We start from the raw sequence: 16486 nt of genomic DNA, 5'->3' as shown, positions 1-16486 counted from the left end.
ACTTAGTTTTAATGATTTCACTGTTTGGTTTCAAAAATGTCCAGACGTCCGAAACAAAGCAATGTGTGTCCTACACTGATGACTGACTTTAAACTCTACAGTGTAGCTCAAGTTGCCATGTAGCCACCTCTTAAAATCAGTGGGGCGAGGGAAGCACCTGCCAAGGGTGACTCTAGAAATCCTGAGGGAAGTGGGATGAGCCCATGTCAAGTACTCTTCACTTTTGGGGGCATACAGGGAGAGGAAGCCAGTTAAATTTTATGCAGTCCCATTTAGATTGGGTGATTCTTGCTTGCTGTATGTAATGAGTCTGTCATGTGTAATTTTCACAATGCAGAGAATTTTTGTTGCAGATCTGTTAGCACAGGGTGTCGAGGGTGTATCTATCACATCTACAGGAGACAAAAATGGCCTTGGCCTCTGGTCTGGAAAACTCTGAGCACTGCATTGCAAAGATGTAAGGAACCAGACACCAACACTGGGGCACTTTGTAGGTCACCATGTCCTTCAGTGCTTGCACGGTGGCATGGGAGTCCCACGGTCAGAGTATGTAAGGTCAAGCCAGTGTTGGACTCAAGTTTCTCCCTAAGTACTGAGTACTTTCATATTTAGACCTGAAAATGGTTCTCCAGGAGTACTACATGGTAAGTTTATTCCTTTGAAGTCCAAAGAAATTCTGAGAGAAAGTTAAATTTTTCTAACAGAAGTTGACAGGTAGGACTGTGCTATAATTTTTGTGCAATGCTTTCAGTTTTCCAAGCTGCAAAGGAGGCTTTGTCAGTTCGAATCTGTCTGATCCTGCTGGTCATACCTGTATCCACTATGAGTTTCTAAAGCAATTTTCCTGAGAAATGTCTAGAAAAAATGAAGTTCCACATTAACCCATGTATTCTAACCTAAGGATCACAAAGCCTTTCAAATGTATTGCCTGTAACGGGAATTATGTGGCTAAATCTCTCTGTAGTACTTCAAAAATAGATCCTTAGCAAAAATCTAACTCTTTCTCTGCTTCCAAGTGCAGGTGAATGACTTTGGAAAAAAAAAAAAAAAAGAAYCGAAGAAACCTTTACTTGGTAGCTAAACAAATCTTTGTGTACATTATGAAAAACTTGAAGTTATTAATTATTTTCTATCATTAGGCAATGCTGTTTGTCCTAGGAGTTGACTGAGAGCAGATGAGGGAAAAATATTTTTGCAAAAGTTACAGCCTGCTATGAGTRAAAAAAACCCACCAGAAATGTTTGTCTTAATTTTATTGACTTCAGTAATTACAGCTGCTACTCTAAGGTCTTATTTGAGCGTGCAAGTCTCTTTAGCTTTATCCATCATCAATGTGACCTTTCCTTAGGGTTCTCTGCACCCTTTGGAATTAACATACCCTTTTCTCCAGGTGTCACAAATCTGACATTGCTCTGCAATACTCTTTTATTATTTGCAGGCAGCTCTTGTGCTCATTTCGTTCCTTCTGCTGTCCCATTTCAGCACCCTCATTGGCCCTGAGCATCCCAGAATCTCTTGTGAGCAGTTACTGAGGGCTGGTAACACTGAGATGAAAGGCAAAGTTATTTTCAACTCATAAACTCTGATCATAATCCATAATATGATTCATTATTAAATTTCACCCTGACCATATAATTTTCAACAAAAATCTTATCACAACTGCTTATCTAACACATCATTTAAGAAAAATAAAATCAGGGAATGTAGCATCTGAAAATACGTGGTCACAGAGCAGAGCTAGGAGAGGGGGACTCATGGAGGGAAAGCTCATTTATAGGGATTAAATTTGTGTCAGCAGTAGATACCGTACTGTAATTACAGATGATATTAATAAAAGCATTAAGTGTTTTAAGTCACAGAGACCTTTGAAAAAATTGCTAGTAAACTAAAAAGCTGACCAAGGATCATCTCATGTTTTTGTCAGTGTTTTTTTCTACAGCCAGTTTCTCAAGTATCTCAGGGAAAGAGAGAGAGAAATGGTCCTGGAAACGCCCCTAGATACTTCAGGCATTTATTGCATGCTGAGGACAAGATAGAAAGAATTCAATCCTATGAGAGATGGAAACTTATCCCAGTGGACAACTAGCAACTTAACATGTAGTGTGAACCTATCTATCCCTGGATCAAATTTGGTTWTCTATGCCTGGATCTGTGTGTCTTTATTTGGAACCTAAATCAACAGGAACATCATTTAAGAAGAACAGACTTCCTTCAAACCAGGAGCTACTCCAGCCCTCTGGAGAAAGCAAACTCACTTGAAAATGGAACGTACTGCCAACAATACTGGAATCCTGTCAGAAATCCTGGTACAAGCTAGAAGCAAGTATTTCTAGTGTTTTGACTTTCTCTTATGAAGATAAGATTTCCAATTCATAACAATGTGTACAGCTGACAGACAAGCATTTCCTCAGCAACTTATACCTTGAAGCATGATGGACAGGAGAAAAAACTTCTTCTGAAGTGTTTCACCTGTGAAAATATGCAGGAATTGATTCATGATATTAGCTACTTGAACACTGATTTACACACGAAATTCTAGGCCTTTTGGAACAGGTCCATATTGTTCTTCTGCTGAGAACCCCCGAGCTGCATTCAGTGTTCCAGGTGGGGTCTCCCTCAGCAGAGCAGAGCAGAGCAGAGCAGAGGGGCAGAATCCCTCCCTTGCCCTGCTGCCCAAGCTGGTTTTGATGCAGCTCAGGATATCTGTGCTTTCCTGGGCTGCAGAGCACATGGCTGGGTCAAGCCCAACCTCTCATCCACCAACACCCCAAGTCCTTCTCCCCACAGCTCTTGATCCATTCTCCCCTCAGCCTTTGCTGATGCTTGGAATTGCCTCAGCCCAGGTTCACGACCTTCACTTGGGCTTCCTGAGCTTCCTGAGGTTTGCACAGCTCCACCTCTCAAGTACAAGCATCTATGAGATGCAACTGTACGACCTTAAGACGACACATCCAGCTCCCCAACACACACATATCACCATTTCTAATAAATTCTGTAGAGTTTCCTGCTGGGACTGGCAGAAAACAGCCCATAAATTACTTGCAAAAAAGATGAAAGCAAATTATAATTCGACCGTTTTTGTATAGAACATATTGCTTTATATAGAAATAGTTGGTTTATGGCTGTCTGAAACTAATTGTCTCATTCCATTCTCAATGATTTATTTATTAATAGTGCTGATTTTACTCATACACAGCTTGGAGTACACAAAACAGYTTTATATATAAAATTGATAAATACRTTTAATTTATTGATTTGCAAATGACAAATTTATTTGGTCTGAAAATTTTATTGGTTTGTAAGAACGAAATATTGATTTTTGCATGTAATATAAGTTTCCAATGTGCACTTAAGTAGAGGCAGCCGAACTGCTTATACTGCTTGGTGGATGCCTAACAAGCTTTTCAATCTTATCTTTATTCTGAGGGTTTCATAGCTAGGTCATAAAAAATGAGTTTGGGCTGCATCTTATTTTAAGGCAGCTGTGTATCTACTCCTTGACAACTCAGCTAAGAGTGCTTTTAAACACATTCACAAAACAGATTGGTCACTGTTAAGCTGTACATGTTTAAAGTGAATGCCCATTAATGTAACTGTAAATTAATTTCTTTCTATAATTTCTGCAAGTGACAGTTTGCCTTCTTCTGTGTTTTCTGTTAAAGAAAATAATGTGTTTATTGAAGAATAATGAGAAGTATTTTAATATTACTATATGCTTTGTAGACAAGCAACATGCTGGCTTACAGCTCATCCTGATGGTCCTGAAGACAGTGAGAGTATTTTCATAACTTGAAATTTTAATGAATTAATTCCTCTTAGCCCTGGGGCAGAGGAACATTAAAGCACAGCACAACAGTGTGCCCCAGTCTCAACACGGCAGCAGTGCAGTTCGCTGACTTGCACATTCCTGTTATTCCCACACACATTGTGCCRAGTGTCTAGAAAGAGAAAGGTAATGAGCTGAATTCACAGAGATTCTTTATATTTCTGTATAAAATACATATTAAAATGCTTACTTTGCATATTAAGGTTCTTACTTCCCACCAGAGTGTAGGAAGGATTTTGCTGGCATTATGCTTAGCTTTACCAGGAACAGGAAGATGTGGCCGGCTTCATTTATTCAAAAATTGTATTCCAGCCAAAGCAAGGGAGGTGTTTTGATTTTGATTTGGTTTTTTTCACCTGCTTGTATCAAGATTTGTTCAGCAACAAACAGGTGGGATCTGATCTCAAATAGAAGCCTACTAGAATTAAGAGTGATGTCATAGATATTAATTTGCAGGGGATTTCCTTCAGACACACACACACTTTATATGTTTGTCTCCTTTGGAATTTTGTTTTTGTTATGAAACARCTAGAAGAAGAAACACAATTAAATGGAATTAGGTACACCGTGTCAATTATGTCTGTTGATTTGCTGTGTTTTCAAGACTTTATGGAATGCCTGAGTCATGACATGTCACTGCATGGTGGAATAATTTGGTCCCAGAGACTGATCAAGGTATTTCCAGCTATGCAGATAGATGGGAGAGAATATAATGTGTCACATCACACCTCAAAAAACAGAGTTTTATCTACTACATCACCCATGCAGACACTTGTTTTTACTTTGCTTCAATCTTTGTGCTCACCTGGAGATACCACACTTTTGAAACTGTCCAATGATGGTATAAATAACTTTACAAATAGTACAGCAGCAGTTGTGGGTCCCATGGAACTGAGCACCTACATGGCCAAACCCAGAGCCTTGTGCCAGAAACCTCACAATGTAAATGAAAGGTAGGTGGAAAAGGATGCAATAAACAAACTGGAAAAATAGGGGGTAATTGGAAAAACATGGGATAAAGTGATACTGATCATGACTATTTGAAGTTTGAAAGAATGATTAAAGAGTAAATAAATGACACATTTGTAGATCCTACTATTAGATTCTTTACCAAAGGACCTACTATACAGAACTAGGAATCACAGTTCAGAGACACTACTTGGGGAACCTGACAAGTGAGTTATAAGTGTGATTGTAAATAAACTCATTAGTGCATAAAAATATCCAGAAGGATGTTGGTTCATTAAAAGTACCTGGAAAAACCACATAGATAGAATATTTTTTGTAAGGAATATTTATTTTCAGTTCCATTTAAACAACCCACTTTTGTAACACATACTAAAATCTTTAGGAAACATTCTAAGAAATTTCAGGATTATAACCACAGGAATGAATTAAATGTATTTCAGTTCTGCAGATTAAAATACAGAATATGTTCGCATCATTCTGCATTTTATTAGGTTGCTGCATTTTGGTATGCTTTACATTAAAAATACATGACTGACAATCTTTATACCAGTAAGCCTTTTTATTGAAAAAAAATATTATTGCATTAAACTACATTCCCAGGGATTCCTTGAATAAGCTAAAAAAAAAGTCGCGTTGCATGTACAATAGTGCAATTCACTTAGCTACTGTATAATATAAAACACTTTATACAGAGAATACAAAACAAAATTACTAGTTTACATATTATACTAGCCAGAGTATTATCCAGTTTTAAATATAAACTTGACACTTTTAAAATCAATCTGATCAAATGGCATTTTTTTATGCAAATCTGCACAACAAATATACATGTTGACTGTATTCCAGAAGTGCATCAGATACAAAAAAAAAGCCCCAAACAACAACAAYAAAAAATTTATTATGGTGTGACTCAGGAAAGTTTTTTTTATTGGAATTTTAAGGTGTGGGTGACCTGTTTCCTTGGATTATGTATCCCGACTATATGATCGCACTAAAATGAATTGTTAACTTGGTGTGTATATACCACTGCCATGAGGATACTGTAACTCTTTTAAAAATCTCTTTGAATAAAATCAAAATTGTAGCATGGCTCCATTCATCAGGCTCAATAATGCTTCTAATAATTCGAATGATGCATATTTAGAATACATTACTGATGGAAAACAAAGATGGCAGCAATTAGAGAAAATATATAATTTCAGCTACGCCGATGTCTTCATTACATTTCTCCAAGAAAATCCTTTCTGTGCACTAAGAACAGTATTGGACATTGCCTTTATTTGGTAGTCAATGATTACTGTTTTTCTGTTGTGCTGTTTCTGTTCTTAATCTCTCTTTTCCCCCCCCATTAAAATATCTCAAAATCCTAATTTCCATTGTTCCAAGAATTAAATTTAATCTTAATTATCAATTTATTTGCCTTACCGTGTTGACATGTACAATGTTGCATGGAAATCCTATGATTTTATTTCTTCTAGAATCCCACTCTATGGTGCATTCCTTAAGGGAGGGAAACAAATACATCTATTTTCCATAAATGACCTATGTTGTGGAATATGGTTAAGTTTGATTTCATCAGGTTTCATGCCACAGAAATTTCTGCAATATTAACATTATCTGTAAGAAGTGAGGATACAAAATATGCACACACATTAAAGATGGGATTAGCCCCTCATTCCTTCATTCCTTCAGTTCCACATTTTTCTTTTGGTGTTGTCTACTTAGGATACAAATGAACCCTTATACACAATGAGAACAGCTGGGTTCCCTTCAATAGGGATGAAACTGGGCCCATAAATTTAAAAGCTTGTGGAGCTGCAAATGCATTTTTTATGTTGGAATTATCCCTGAACTGCTGGTGATGGCTTCGCAGCCCAGTCAGCCCCTTCTACGGCACAGCTTGACCTGCAACTGAAGATATCCAATTCCAAATGTTTCTTACAGTGTTATGACTTATGTTTCCAAGTGGTCCACTGAGTGAGTGATCTCCATCCAAATAAATAATAAATTTCAGAGGCGTTAAGTCACAGTTAGTCAAATATGTTTGAGACCCAGAAAATAAAGTATTGGAAGTACAGAAACTATATGTAAATTCAGGTCTTATGTTGGGAAGATTTTCAGCCAAAATTGAAAGGATGAATTGTTAAATTGAGGAAATATTTAACTTTGCATCTTCACCAAACAAATTTTTTGGATTGCTAAATTCGGAAACAATAATTTCAATTAAATAATTTCTCTACAATTTGAATGAGAAAAATAAGCATAATTCATATGCTACTTGCATACAGATAAGTAACAGCAAAATGGCTTGAACCTTTTTTATTACTGAGATTAAAAAAATAAGATGGGAATCAAAGCAAAAGCTATTTAGGATGTTGGTGTTACCAACCTTTTATAACACCAAGATGTTTTGCTTCTGCATAGTCTCCACAATTTTTTTTCAGATGTTTTTTGTTCAATGGCTAAAACATCAAGTATTCAAAGCTACTTTGAAAATACAAAACTAGCAGTCACAATTTGTAAAGTAATTGGAAAAGTCTGGCATATTACCAGTTTATACTGAAGAAGCTGCTTTTAGAAATTAAAATAATTCCCTTTTATTGCAATGGATCAATGTATTTTGATTAAAACCAAGAAAATTGATCCTGCTGTGTTTTAAAGACACAACTTATTTGCAATTAGATTTTTCAGCTTCTTCAAGTAGCTGAATACAGTGGAATAAAATTCCTCCAAAAGTTTCTTAATGTGTTTTATATTGATTCTGAAATATGCATTTTGTGCACTACTTTATTGCAAATGAATTGAAATTATTTCAAATGTTTTTAATCCAAACAAACAGGTACTGTCTGTTGGATACTTCATGGTCCAATTTTATTGGGAAGCATGCCTGCAGTCTAACCACAATTATGAACTTAATTTCATGCTAAATATCCTGTGTTGTTAGAAACATTATAAAAATAGTCAAATTATGTCATTCAGAGAGATGCTGAAGCCTTCACCTATTTCCAGATACACAGTTATTACAAACAATTTCAACCACACATTACTCTGAAGGTCGGATGCATGCATTCAAACACTGTGGATTCAGAATTTCAATTTGTTTGTTGAGAGTTTGGGAAGCCATGCGAGAATCTTGGCATATTTGTTTAGATTCAATATACTTTAAAATGCTGAGTACTGTGACACGTTTTTCTCTGAGTCTCAACCTCTAGAGCCAGTTTTTGAAGAGCTGATCAGATTTAACTTTTACATTTTTATGAATACCAGCATGATTTTATAGGACCAGCCAATTCTTTCTGGTTTTTGTAAAAGGGATGAAAGATATTTACATATTCTTTGGGAAAGACTCTTCCACACATCAGAACTCTGTTTGGTGGGAAAAAAAAGTGTTGCACTTTTGGCCAAGGACCTCTGAGGTTTTAAGCCAGCACTGGCTGCTTGACAGTTCTGGGCTGCTGTGGCTCACCTTGACAAACYCTACGATACAGCCATACACAGGTGATGCCAGAGAGCTTGGCTTTTTGGTGAGCCTTCTTGGGTGCTCAGAGACAAAAGCAGCAGCCTGCCTGTGCCAGCAGAGAGGTCTCTATGCTAAGGGAATATTTTGTTATGTACCGCTACCTGACTGCAGTCCCTTTACATTGTCCAAGTAATAGAAACAGGGATGAAATCACTAAAGTGAAAGATGTTGTTGTGATCCTCTTCTAGTGCTAACTCACCAGCCCTCCCTCTGAGCCTCCCCACTTTACTTTGCYCAGGAGACAGCCCCAGGGTTTGGTGCTCCCGGATACCTTACTCAGTCATAAATACCTTAACCCAACCAGGCACTCTTTCGTATACACACTCAGAAAATCAAACCTTTGAGGTGTGTCAAGGTTTCTCCAACTTAAATTGTGCTACTTTAAATCCCCCATCAGTGCTTATATTGGTCCCATTCTGCCTGGGTGCTGTGGTCCCATTCCTACTGACAGTCATAGACGTCACTTCAGGCTATTCTTTTAAAACATTCTGTAGAATGACACTGGCCACCCATCCCTCCTGTGATAGAATCACTAAAGGCTTTAAAAGAGCTTTTCCTCAGTGATACAAGGATAAAATCAACATTCATATGCTGTCAGCCAGATTGTGGACTTTGAAATCTTTGCTGTTGTGCTCTCAGCAAAACAGATTTCCCCTCAGACATGTGGTTGAATGCTGAATGCTTTATTTTATTTAAATTTGGGCTTGGAGCCATGGTGAAGTCATTTGGGCTAGTTTAAGTAGCTAGAAACACTGAAAACTTCTTTTGTTGTAGGTAACTGTTGGGTCTGGATAGAACAAGAATAGTGATGGGGCTCTTGTCCTTGGAATAAGGGATGAACCAAGTGATTTGGGTGTAGAGCAGAGGGTGTGGCTGCGTTCAGGTGTGGTGCAAACAGGGCTGGGATATACGCGGTGTGCGGCAGGGCAGGGAAAGCCAGTGGGGAAGGGAGGGGAGCTGCAGAAACCAAGTGCAGAGGGTGTCCTGTCAACAAAGCAGGGTGGGTGGGAATGAGGGCTGGAGCCAAAGGGGAAAGTGATATGGGGGCAAAATGTGCCTGAGAGAGGGGATGGAGGGGTGCCAGGGAGACGTGGGGATGCACAGAGGCMGAGACAGCGAAGCGCTGCAGCAGCGTGTGGTGGATGGTGGTGACAGTGGCCTGCTGCTGAACAGGGAGGGCAGGAACTGCTGGTGTCGCAGAGAAGGCAGCTGGTCCTGGGGCAGGCAAAACTTTCAGATGTTTTGCCAGAAGCTGTTTCTGCAYGTGCTGCTGGGCTTGCAGCTGCAGCAACCTGTATTTGTCTACTTCTTCTGGGGTAAATGTGATAGGCTGCTGTGTTAAAGGAGGGGAGGTGGATTTGCTGTACACTTCTAGGTCATTTACTGTGTCACCATACTTCTGCATAGCATTGTCACAAAAAGAGTCTGAACTGCCTTCTGCACGGTTCAGGTCCATGTTTACATCATGTAGTTCTTCTTTGGTCTCTGTTGAATTAGCAACAACAGAATATCTATTAGAGGGAAAAGCACCAGGGAAATCATTTGGTACTGGATCACAGCTTTGTATAAAGGGCTGCACTTCACTAATGAAGAGATTGGATTGTTCCTTTATTGCCGTGTTCCTTTTTATGCTTGGGCTCTGATAGCCTGTTTCAATTTGAATTATGTCTTTAAGAACACAATGATCATAATCAGTTCCAGGTGAAARAGTAACATTACTTATCTCTGATGTTTCAGAGCTGTTTTTCTTCACACTGTTTTCCAACGAACTGATTTCATTATGTCCCGTGTCATTTCTACCTCTGCTTAACACTTTCTCTCGCAAAGGTAACATTGCAATGTCATCTACTGATGATGAAAACTGAAGAGCAAAGYGACTTTGTGAGTGATCCTTTAATTCTACCCCACTACTGTTTGAAAATCTCTCTGAACCATGCATTTGTTCCTGGGTTYTCTTAGACTGCACTCTTTCTAAAAGTAACTTGGCTGTCATTGACTTTCTTTTTCCACATATGTCTTTTGCCAGTTTTTCAGACGAGCAGGTGACAAAGTTTTTAGACTGACTATTCACATTCAGAGAATTGTAACGTGCAGTTTCATCTTTTCCTGGTTCAGCGTTAGAACCTTTCTCAGCATCCTCTTTTGTTTTGTTGTCACTGTTGTCAGTATCTTTTGAGAAGGATCCTGAACTGCTCCCTCTTGATATTCTGCTGCTGGATGATCTTTCACTGCTTCTTGAATCACTGGTGGAACCACTTTTGGGTCTGTGGTAACTTCTACTCCTACTATGCGCTTTGCAAAAGTGCTGATGTCTACATCTGCTGTTTTTCGATCTGTCTCTATTTTGAAGAACTTTATGTCTTGAACATTTTYGATATTTAATTGTGCCCCTGTGACTACAGTTTCGAGTTCTGTGACTTCTACTTTGACAAAGATAATCCTCATCTGTATCATCTGAAGTGAAAATACACTTGTGCTTTCTGTGTTTACATTTGTGCCTTTCATCTGTCTTGTTTTTCCTTTTGCAACAACAAAGCAAATGATTTCTGCTGTGATTGTTTGATGTGGGACTCAGGCAGCTCAAGTAGCTGCTCGTACTGCTAACTGAAGTGTCAGAATAGCTGGAATGTCTGCCAGAYGAGGACTTTAGAGGAGATGAGAATCTCCAGCATCTCGTGTAACTTTCACATCCTTCATTATCTGAATACCTGCTGTTTGAACTGGATTTACAGCTATAGAAACTTCCACTAGAATCTTTTCCACTGTCACTTATGTCACTGCTGCAGCTGACCACATCTTGAAGAGATCTGCAGTCATTCTGGTTTTCATATTTTTCTTCAGAATCAATTAAATTACATTTTGCAGATTTGGATTTTTTAATCCTAGACATAAAAGCAGAAAAAGAAATGCTTTCATTTCTAATGCTCTGTTTTTTTCTTTCACAGCTATGGAAATGATGCTTTAAAGGTCTTCTCAGTGTTGTTGTATAAAGACCTTTTTCTGTCACATAATCCTTYTGTGAGACATCAAGGTAAGCAGGCACTTTGGGTATATTTTCATTCAAATAATCTGTAATGCATTTCTGACCATTTTCATTCATTTCTTTCYCTTTGTCTGACTCAGCTTTTTGCTTGGCCTTTCTTGGGTTTAGGGAACCTTTCATCTTCTTTGGTTTCAACAACTGATTATCTTGTTCATTTGACATTTGCTTGTGTTTTATTAAACCTGAGGGTTCATTTTCATCTGCAGTCTTATTTTTAGAGAGCTCTTTAGAGCTTCCTTTGTTTGTTTCATGCTGTTTACCATCTCTGTGATTTAAAGAGAGTCTGAAATCGAAATACAATGGATTACAACCATATGAAATACARGGTTCAGTTTTTGTAAACAAAAGTAATTCTGTGGGCCACTGCAGAGCAGTGGTGCCATCTTTGCTCACTACGTGGAGGAAGGGCAATGCCTGAGGCTTAACTTCTCTAACCATGTTCTCCTTTGGAAATGTTTCCATATTTCTATTTGTGGTTTCTGAAATTTCCAAAGATCTTTCTTTTTTTGCTGCTCCAGGACTGTCATTAATGCTGCTTGAAGAGGTCAGCTCAGGTGCTGGCTGTTGTGGGAGCTCAGATAACTGGTTGGACAGGTGGGCATTGCTGTGYTTATTGGTGTTCAGCTGTGGACAAAAATTGCTAGCTTGGCATGAAGATGAAATGGGAGTTTCTAAGAATTGCTCAGATTCATTCAGTTTGCTCTCTTGCCCTGTTTCTCTCAGTGAACCAGAAAAATTCAAATTTGAAAGCTGTGTTTTGACTTTAGAAAATGAAGTATTAGCACTGAATTTTTCTTCTGATTCCCTATCACTGCTTTTATCATTTTCCTTGAGCATTTTAAGTTTTGTGGCTGCATGACTTGAKGCACTGTTATCCAAATCCATTTGGTCTTGAGTAACAGGTGACACTTTATCCAAACTYGCTCTCAGGTGTTCCTCCAAAAGTGTGACAGAATGACAGCCCTCAATAGTTTGCTTTTTTTTATGGTTGGGGGATTCACTACAATCATTTCCTTCTTCAGAGTTCTCACTGAAGACTGATGCCGAGGACTCCAGCTTCAAAGGGACCTTTTTAGAGAAYGAGAAAGAYACTCCRGCCCTTTGGGAGGTTTKGGCRCTCTCTGGGAACRTTTGTGGGATGTGATTTCCAAGTGYRTGGTGTCTTTCAGYAGGGGGRTGGTGCCTGCTTATAATGAGCTGCTGTTTCTCCAGGAAGCTTCTGGAGAAACCTTGTCCTTCACTCGAGATGGTTCTTGGCGAACTCGCTGCGAACTTGCYGCCCTTGTAGAGGAAAATGCCATCTGGTGATTGTGGCTTTTCCAGGACTAATCGGGGGGCTTTAAGCAATGGTCCACTCCCTGTGATACTTTAAGGTAATAAAAAAAAAAAAAAAAAAAAAAAAAAAACCCACAAAAAAAAGAGAAAAAGAGAGCTGTATTAAGTAACCAAGTCATGAAAGAGCTTGTGTTTGACAATTTCTGCCTGGTGAAAGAGGGGTTCACTCGTGTTTTTAAGAGGGAAAGTTAAGTTTCAACAGAGTAAATGTGCAGTTTATCATCAGCTTCTATATGGGCAAGACAGTCTTTACACATGGAAAATTATATATTTTAGTGTCAGCACACAAATGCTTTTTTTCAGAGTTTTGCCATGTACAACCAGAACAAATATTGGTTTTACTCCRAAGTTGTATTTAGAGGGGATGAATGTGTTTGACTTTTTAAAGAGTAGATTCTTATTTTATATTTAAGTTATTCCACAATAAATGACTTTGCAAAGTATTTTKAGAGATATTTGTACTAAAACTGGGAGCAAACATTGGTGGGGAAAAAGGACAAAAGGTGGATATCTATCAATTAATCACAACTTCACTGGTCTCATTATCAAACATGATTTCACTTTGCCACATTTTCTGTATTTTACTTTCATTAATTACATTATTGCTTTTTTCAAAATAGCTCAGATTTTAAATTTGATTTTGTTTTCTTGTAATTAAAAAGGTCACCTAATATAGGGCCTTAAGAAAAATAACAAATCATTGATTTCTTGAAATAGATAGTTAACTGAGACTGAAATTACTGTTGTCATTTTCTGTTAGAGATATCACATATATAACTCCCATAACAGGGTTTTTCCAAGATATATTTTAAACATATATTTCATTAGACTAATTACCTACACTTGCTATCAATGCAGTACACTAACAAGAAAAAAATTGGAACCAGATTAAATAAAGTTCGATAAAAAAATAGAAAGTATTTTAATTGAATGTAAATAAATTAAAACTGCTAGGTCTGCATATCAGCTATCTATAATTGGCAATCATGTTTTAGAAATGCTATAAAAATACAATGATCTTCAGTGATGGGACAGACAGAAAGACTCCCTAGAATAGGGTCAACTCATAGTATGAGAATATGCACACGTTTCAGAGAATTTATTTGCATTTGCCAGAAATTTGGCATCAGRAGATACAGATTAATCCCTATTTGTACAAGAAATTATCTCTTTATATGTCTTCTGTTGGAGAAGGCATATAAAGAGATTCATTTCAAAGTCTTCTTGGAACAGCAAAACAAAAATTTCTGTGCACAAGACTGACAATAATTTTGTTGTCAAATTGTTGAAAAGAGCTGTGTTGGAACCTGAGAKACAATACTCAGGGATGGTAACAATTGCACCTGTTGAAGATTTCTGCTTACAAAGGCTGGCCTTCTGTGTTTCCTGAGAAAGTGGGAAAGCCACCCTTCTGCCAAAATCATGGCTCTCAGCCTCCCCTGAGCCTGTTAATTATTACAGAGAGGAATAGCAAGCTCTGTCTTTCCACATTCTTTGTGAAATGTTATGGACTTCTGGCTCTTTCTAAAAGCAAACYTGCTCTTTTCCTCCCAGTCTCATTCTGGCTTTCCTATTATCACCAACATTATCGGTCTATCTGAGACTCCATCTTCAAGTGCGTGGGCACAAAGGAAGCTTCCCACAGGCAGTTACATTTGTTTCAGCAGATTTGTATGAAAATGGAGTMGTAATCATAAAAGTGATATATTAGCACTAAACTGTTATATTTCAGCAGATTGCTCAAAAGCAATTACATAGGCCAAAATGAGTTTGTAATAAACTCTGAATGCTATTATTTCCAGGGTACAGTAGTCTTGAGATGAATTTAAAAGAATGCCAGTTTATTTATCTGATTAACTCATTGTGCTCATAGATTAATATAAACAATTGGTCTGATGGCAATCTATTCTACTGAAGCATTCAGTTTCATTAAACAAAGACTTCTCAAATTTACAGGTTTATTAGCACAATATTTGTCCTGCATCTAGATATTCATCTAATACCATAGAGCTAACGGTATTAGACAAACTTAATTCAGTTAATGACTTTTTTTTTTCATTCAAATAATGATTATTCTACAGAGAAACTGTGAGAACAATCCCASTACCCTAAAAGTAGTAAAACTTAATCACAAAGGGTTTATCCTTYCCCATTAACTTGCAATCAAATGTTAAGAAAGTCATACTAATCTCTTCATGTCAGTTTGGATAAGGTAAAATGGTGTTATATAAGTGTCTTCAAAGCACTGTTTGGAAGACATGAGAATAACCATCTAGAGGACAGAAAATAAACTTTCAAACAGTGTGTAATTAAGTCAGGGGTTTTCAATTTATGGTGTGCTGAGCAGGAACATTTGGAGTTGAAGACAGCTGAAAACAGGTTACAGTATAGACAATCTCTGTACATTACACTGTGTAGGTGTAAAATTATTAATATTTCTGAGAGGGAGGAAACAGGCCATCAAAACCTAATATGAATTTTAAAAACTTGCCATTCTGACTGCTTCCGTAACTCTGCAAGCTGGTGGAGTCGCTTGAGTGCTTTTTCCTGTTTCTTCTCATCTTTCCATGACTTTGAAGCCACATTTCTAGCAAATTCCCTTTGTTTTAAATCTTTCAATCTCTGTGTGAAAAGAATATAAGCAGAAGAGATTAGATAKGTACACAGAAGATATAGTTGCTTTTTCTCAATTTATTCACTTTTTATGAAGTTAATATGTATACGAAGAGTAAAATCATACTTAAAATACTATAATAGTGAAAAGAGATTGAAAATGCTATTTTTTTCATAGCAAAACAACATACTTTGGGCCTCTGCTATTTAGATGATATATACCTACATRTGAATGATAGCTTTTTTAGTTTCCTATGAATACACAAATATTCTGTTGTGTATAAATACAGAAACAAAACTAGAATCCATTTAATTAGGTCAACATTTTCCTATTTAATTCATCCTGTTGAAATGTAATCCACAGGCATATACTGGAATAATTTTGGGTTCCTATGTGTAACATATTTTATAGCTCTCTACTTGCACATATATGCATGAAGGTGCATGGGCTTCTCTATTGGTTCTGTAGCTTTTTCAGGGGATGTTATTTTCTCAAAGGAAAGAACCACTGACTGAAATATTTGATCAGGACACTTTTTTATAGYTATGGTCACAACTTTTTTTATCTCCTCACACATCTATAAATCAGGTAATTACTGCTGGACAGAGAAAAGTTCTTTGTCTTTATTACATTTTTATTGCCTCATTTTGCACTACCAATAACATAAGGAAAGTGAAGGAGAAGAGGCAAACTAGAAAGTGTCAGCAGCATCCTCTGCAAAAACAGTTGTCTCTGAATTCACTGTGCTCACTAGGAGCCAGCAAACCATACCTAAACCTACAACTTCCCAGTTCAGATCCATGCTTCCATACTCCATGGCAGAAATGCCTTCCTCCCTTCCCCATTTTTGCAATGCCATGGTGTTTGGGGAAGAAATGTTTGCAAGCTGAGAGGGAGCTCTGGTGTATTCACTCAGATGCCCCAACTGGAAGCTTTGAGGACCAGAAACGAGAACTGAACTGCTGAGTTCTTTTGCTCCTTGGTCCAAAGGTGGCCCTGTGCTCATCTGTGCAATTTAGAACTGCAGTGTCAACACCAGAAAATGCTAAATTTTCCATGGAGCAGTTCTTGGAAAGCAGATTTGRAGAAAGATTTTGATATCACAGTCATTTTTAASCGCWGCTCATCTTTCAGCATCTATGCCTWCTTGACTCTCCACCAGAACCTAAAGAACAACAT

General features: G+C 37.7%; 1 protein-coding gene across 1 annotated transcript in view; it reads right to left on the bottom strand.

The window, feature by feature from the left end:
• Positions 1-8331: 8331 nt before the first annotated feature.
• ZNF804B (zinc finger protein 804B) overlaps positions 8332-16486 on the bottom strand; it is a 217156-nt gene continuing 209001 nt past the window's right edge. The window contains exons 3-4 of the mRNA XM_057381129.1: positions 15185-15315; positions 8332-12724 (exon numbers count right to left, since the gene is read on the bottom strand). Of these exons, the coding sequence (XP_057237112.1) occupies positions 9046-12724; positions 15185-15315 (3810 nt within the window). The 3' untranslated portion in view covers positions 8332-9045. The remainder of the gene's footprint in view (positions 12725-15184; positions 15316-16486) is intronic.

Source organism: Malurus melanocephalus, unplaced genomic scaffold (assembly GCF_030028575.1).
Source record: "Malurus melanocephalus ecotype Western Australia unplaced genomic scaffold, MMel_1.1 scaffold_492, whole genome shotgun sequence".
Lineage (NCBI taxonomy): Eukaryota > Metazoa > Chordata > Aves > Passeriformes > Maluridae > Malurus > Malurus melanocephalus.
This window is presented reverse-complemented; position numbering and strand designations above follow the sequence as displayed.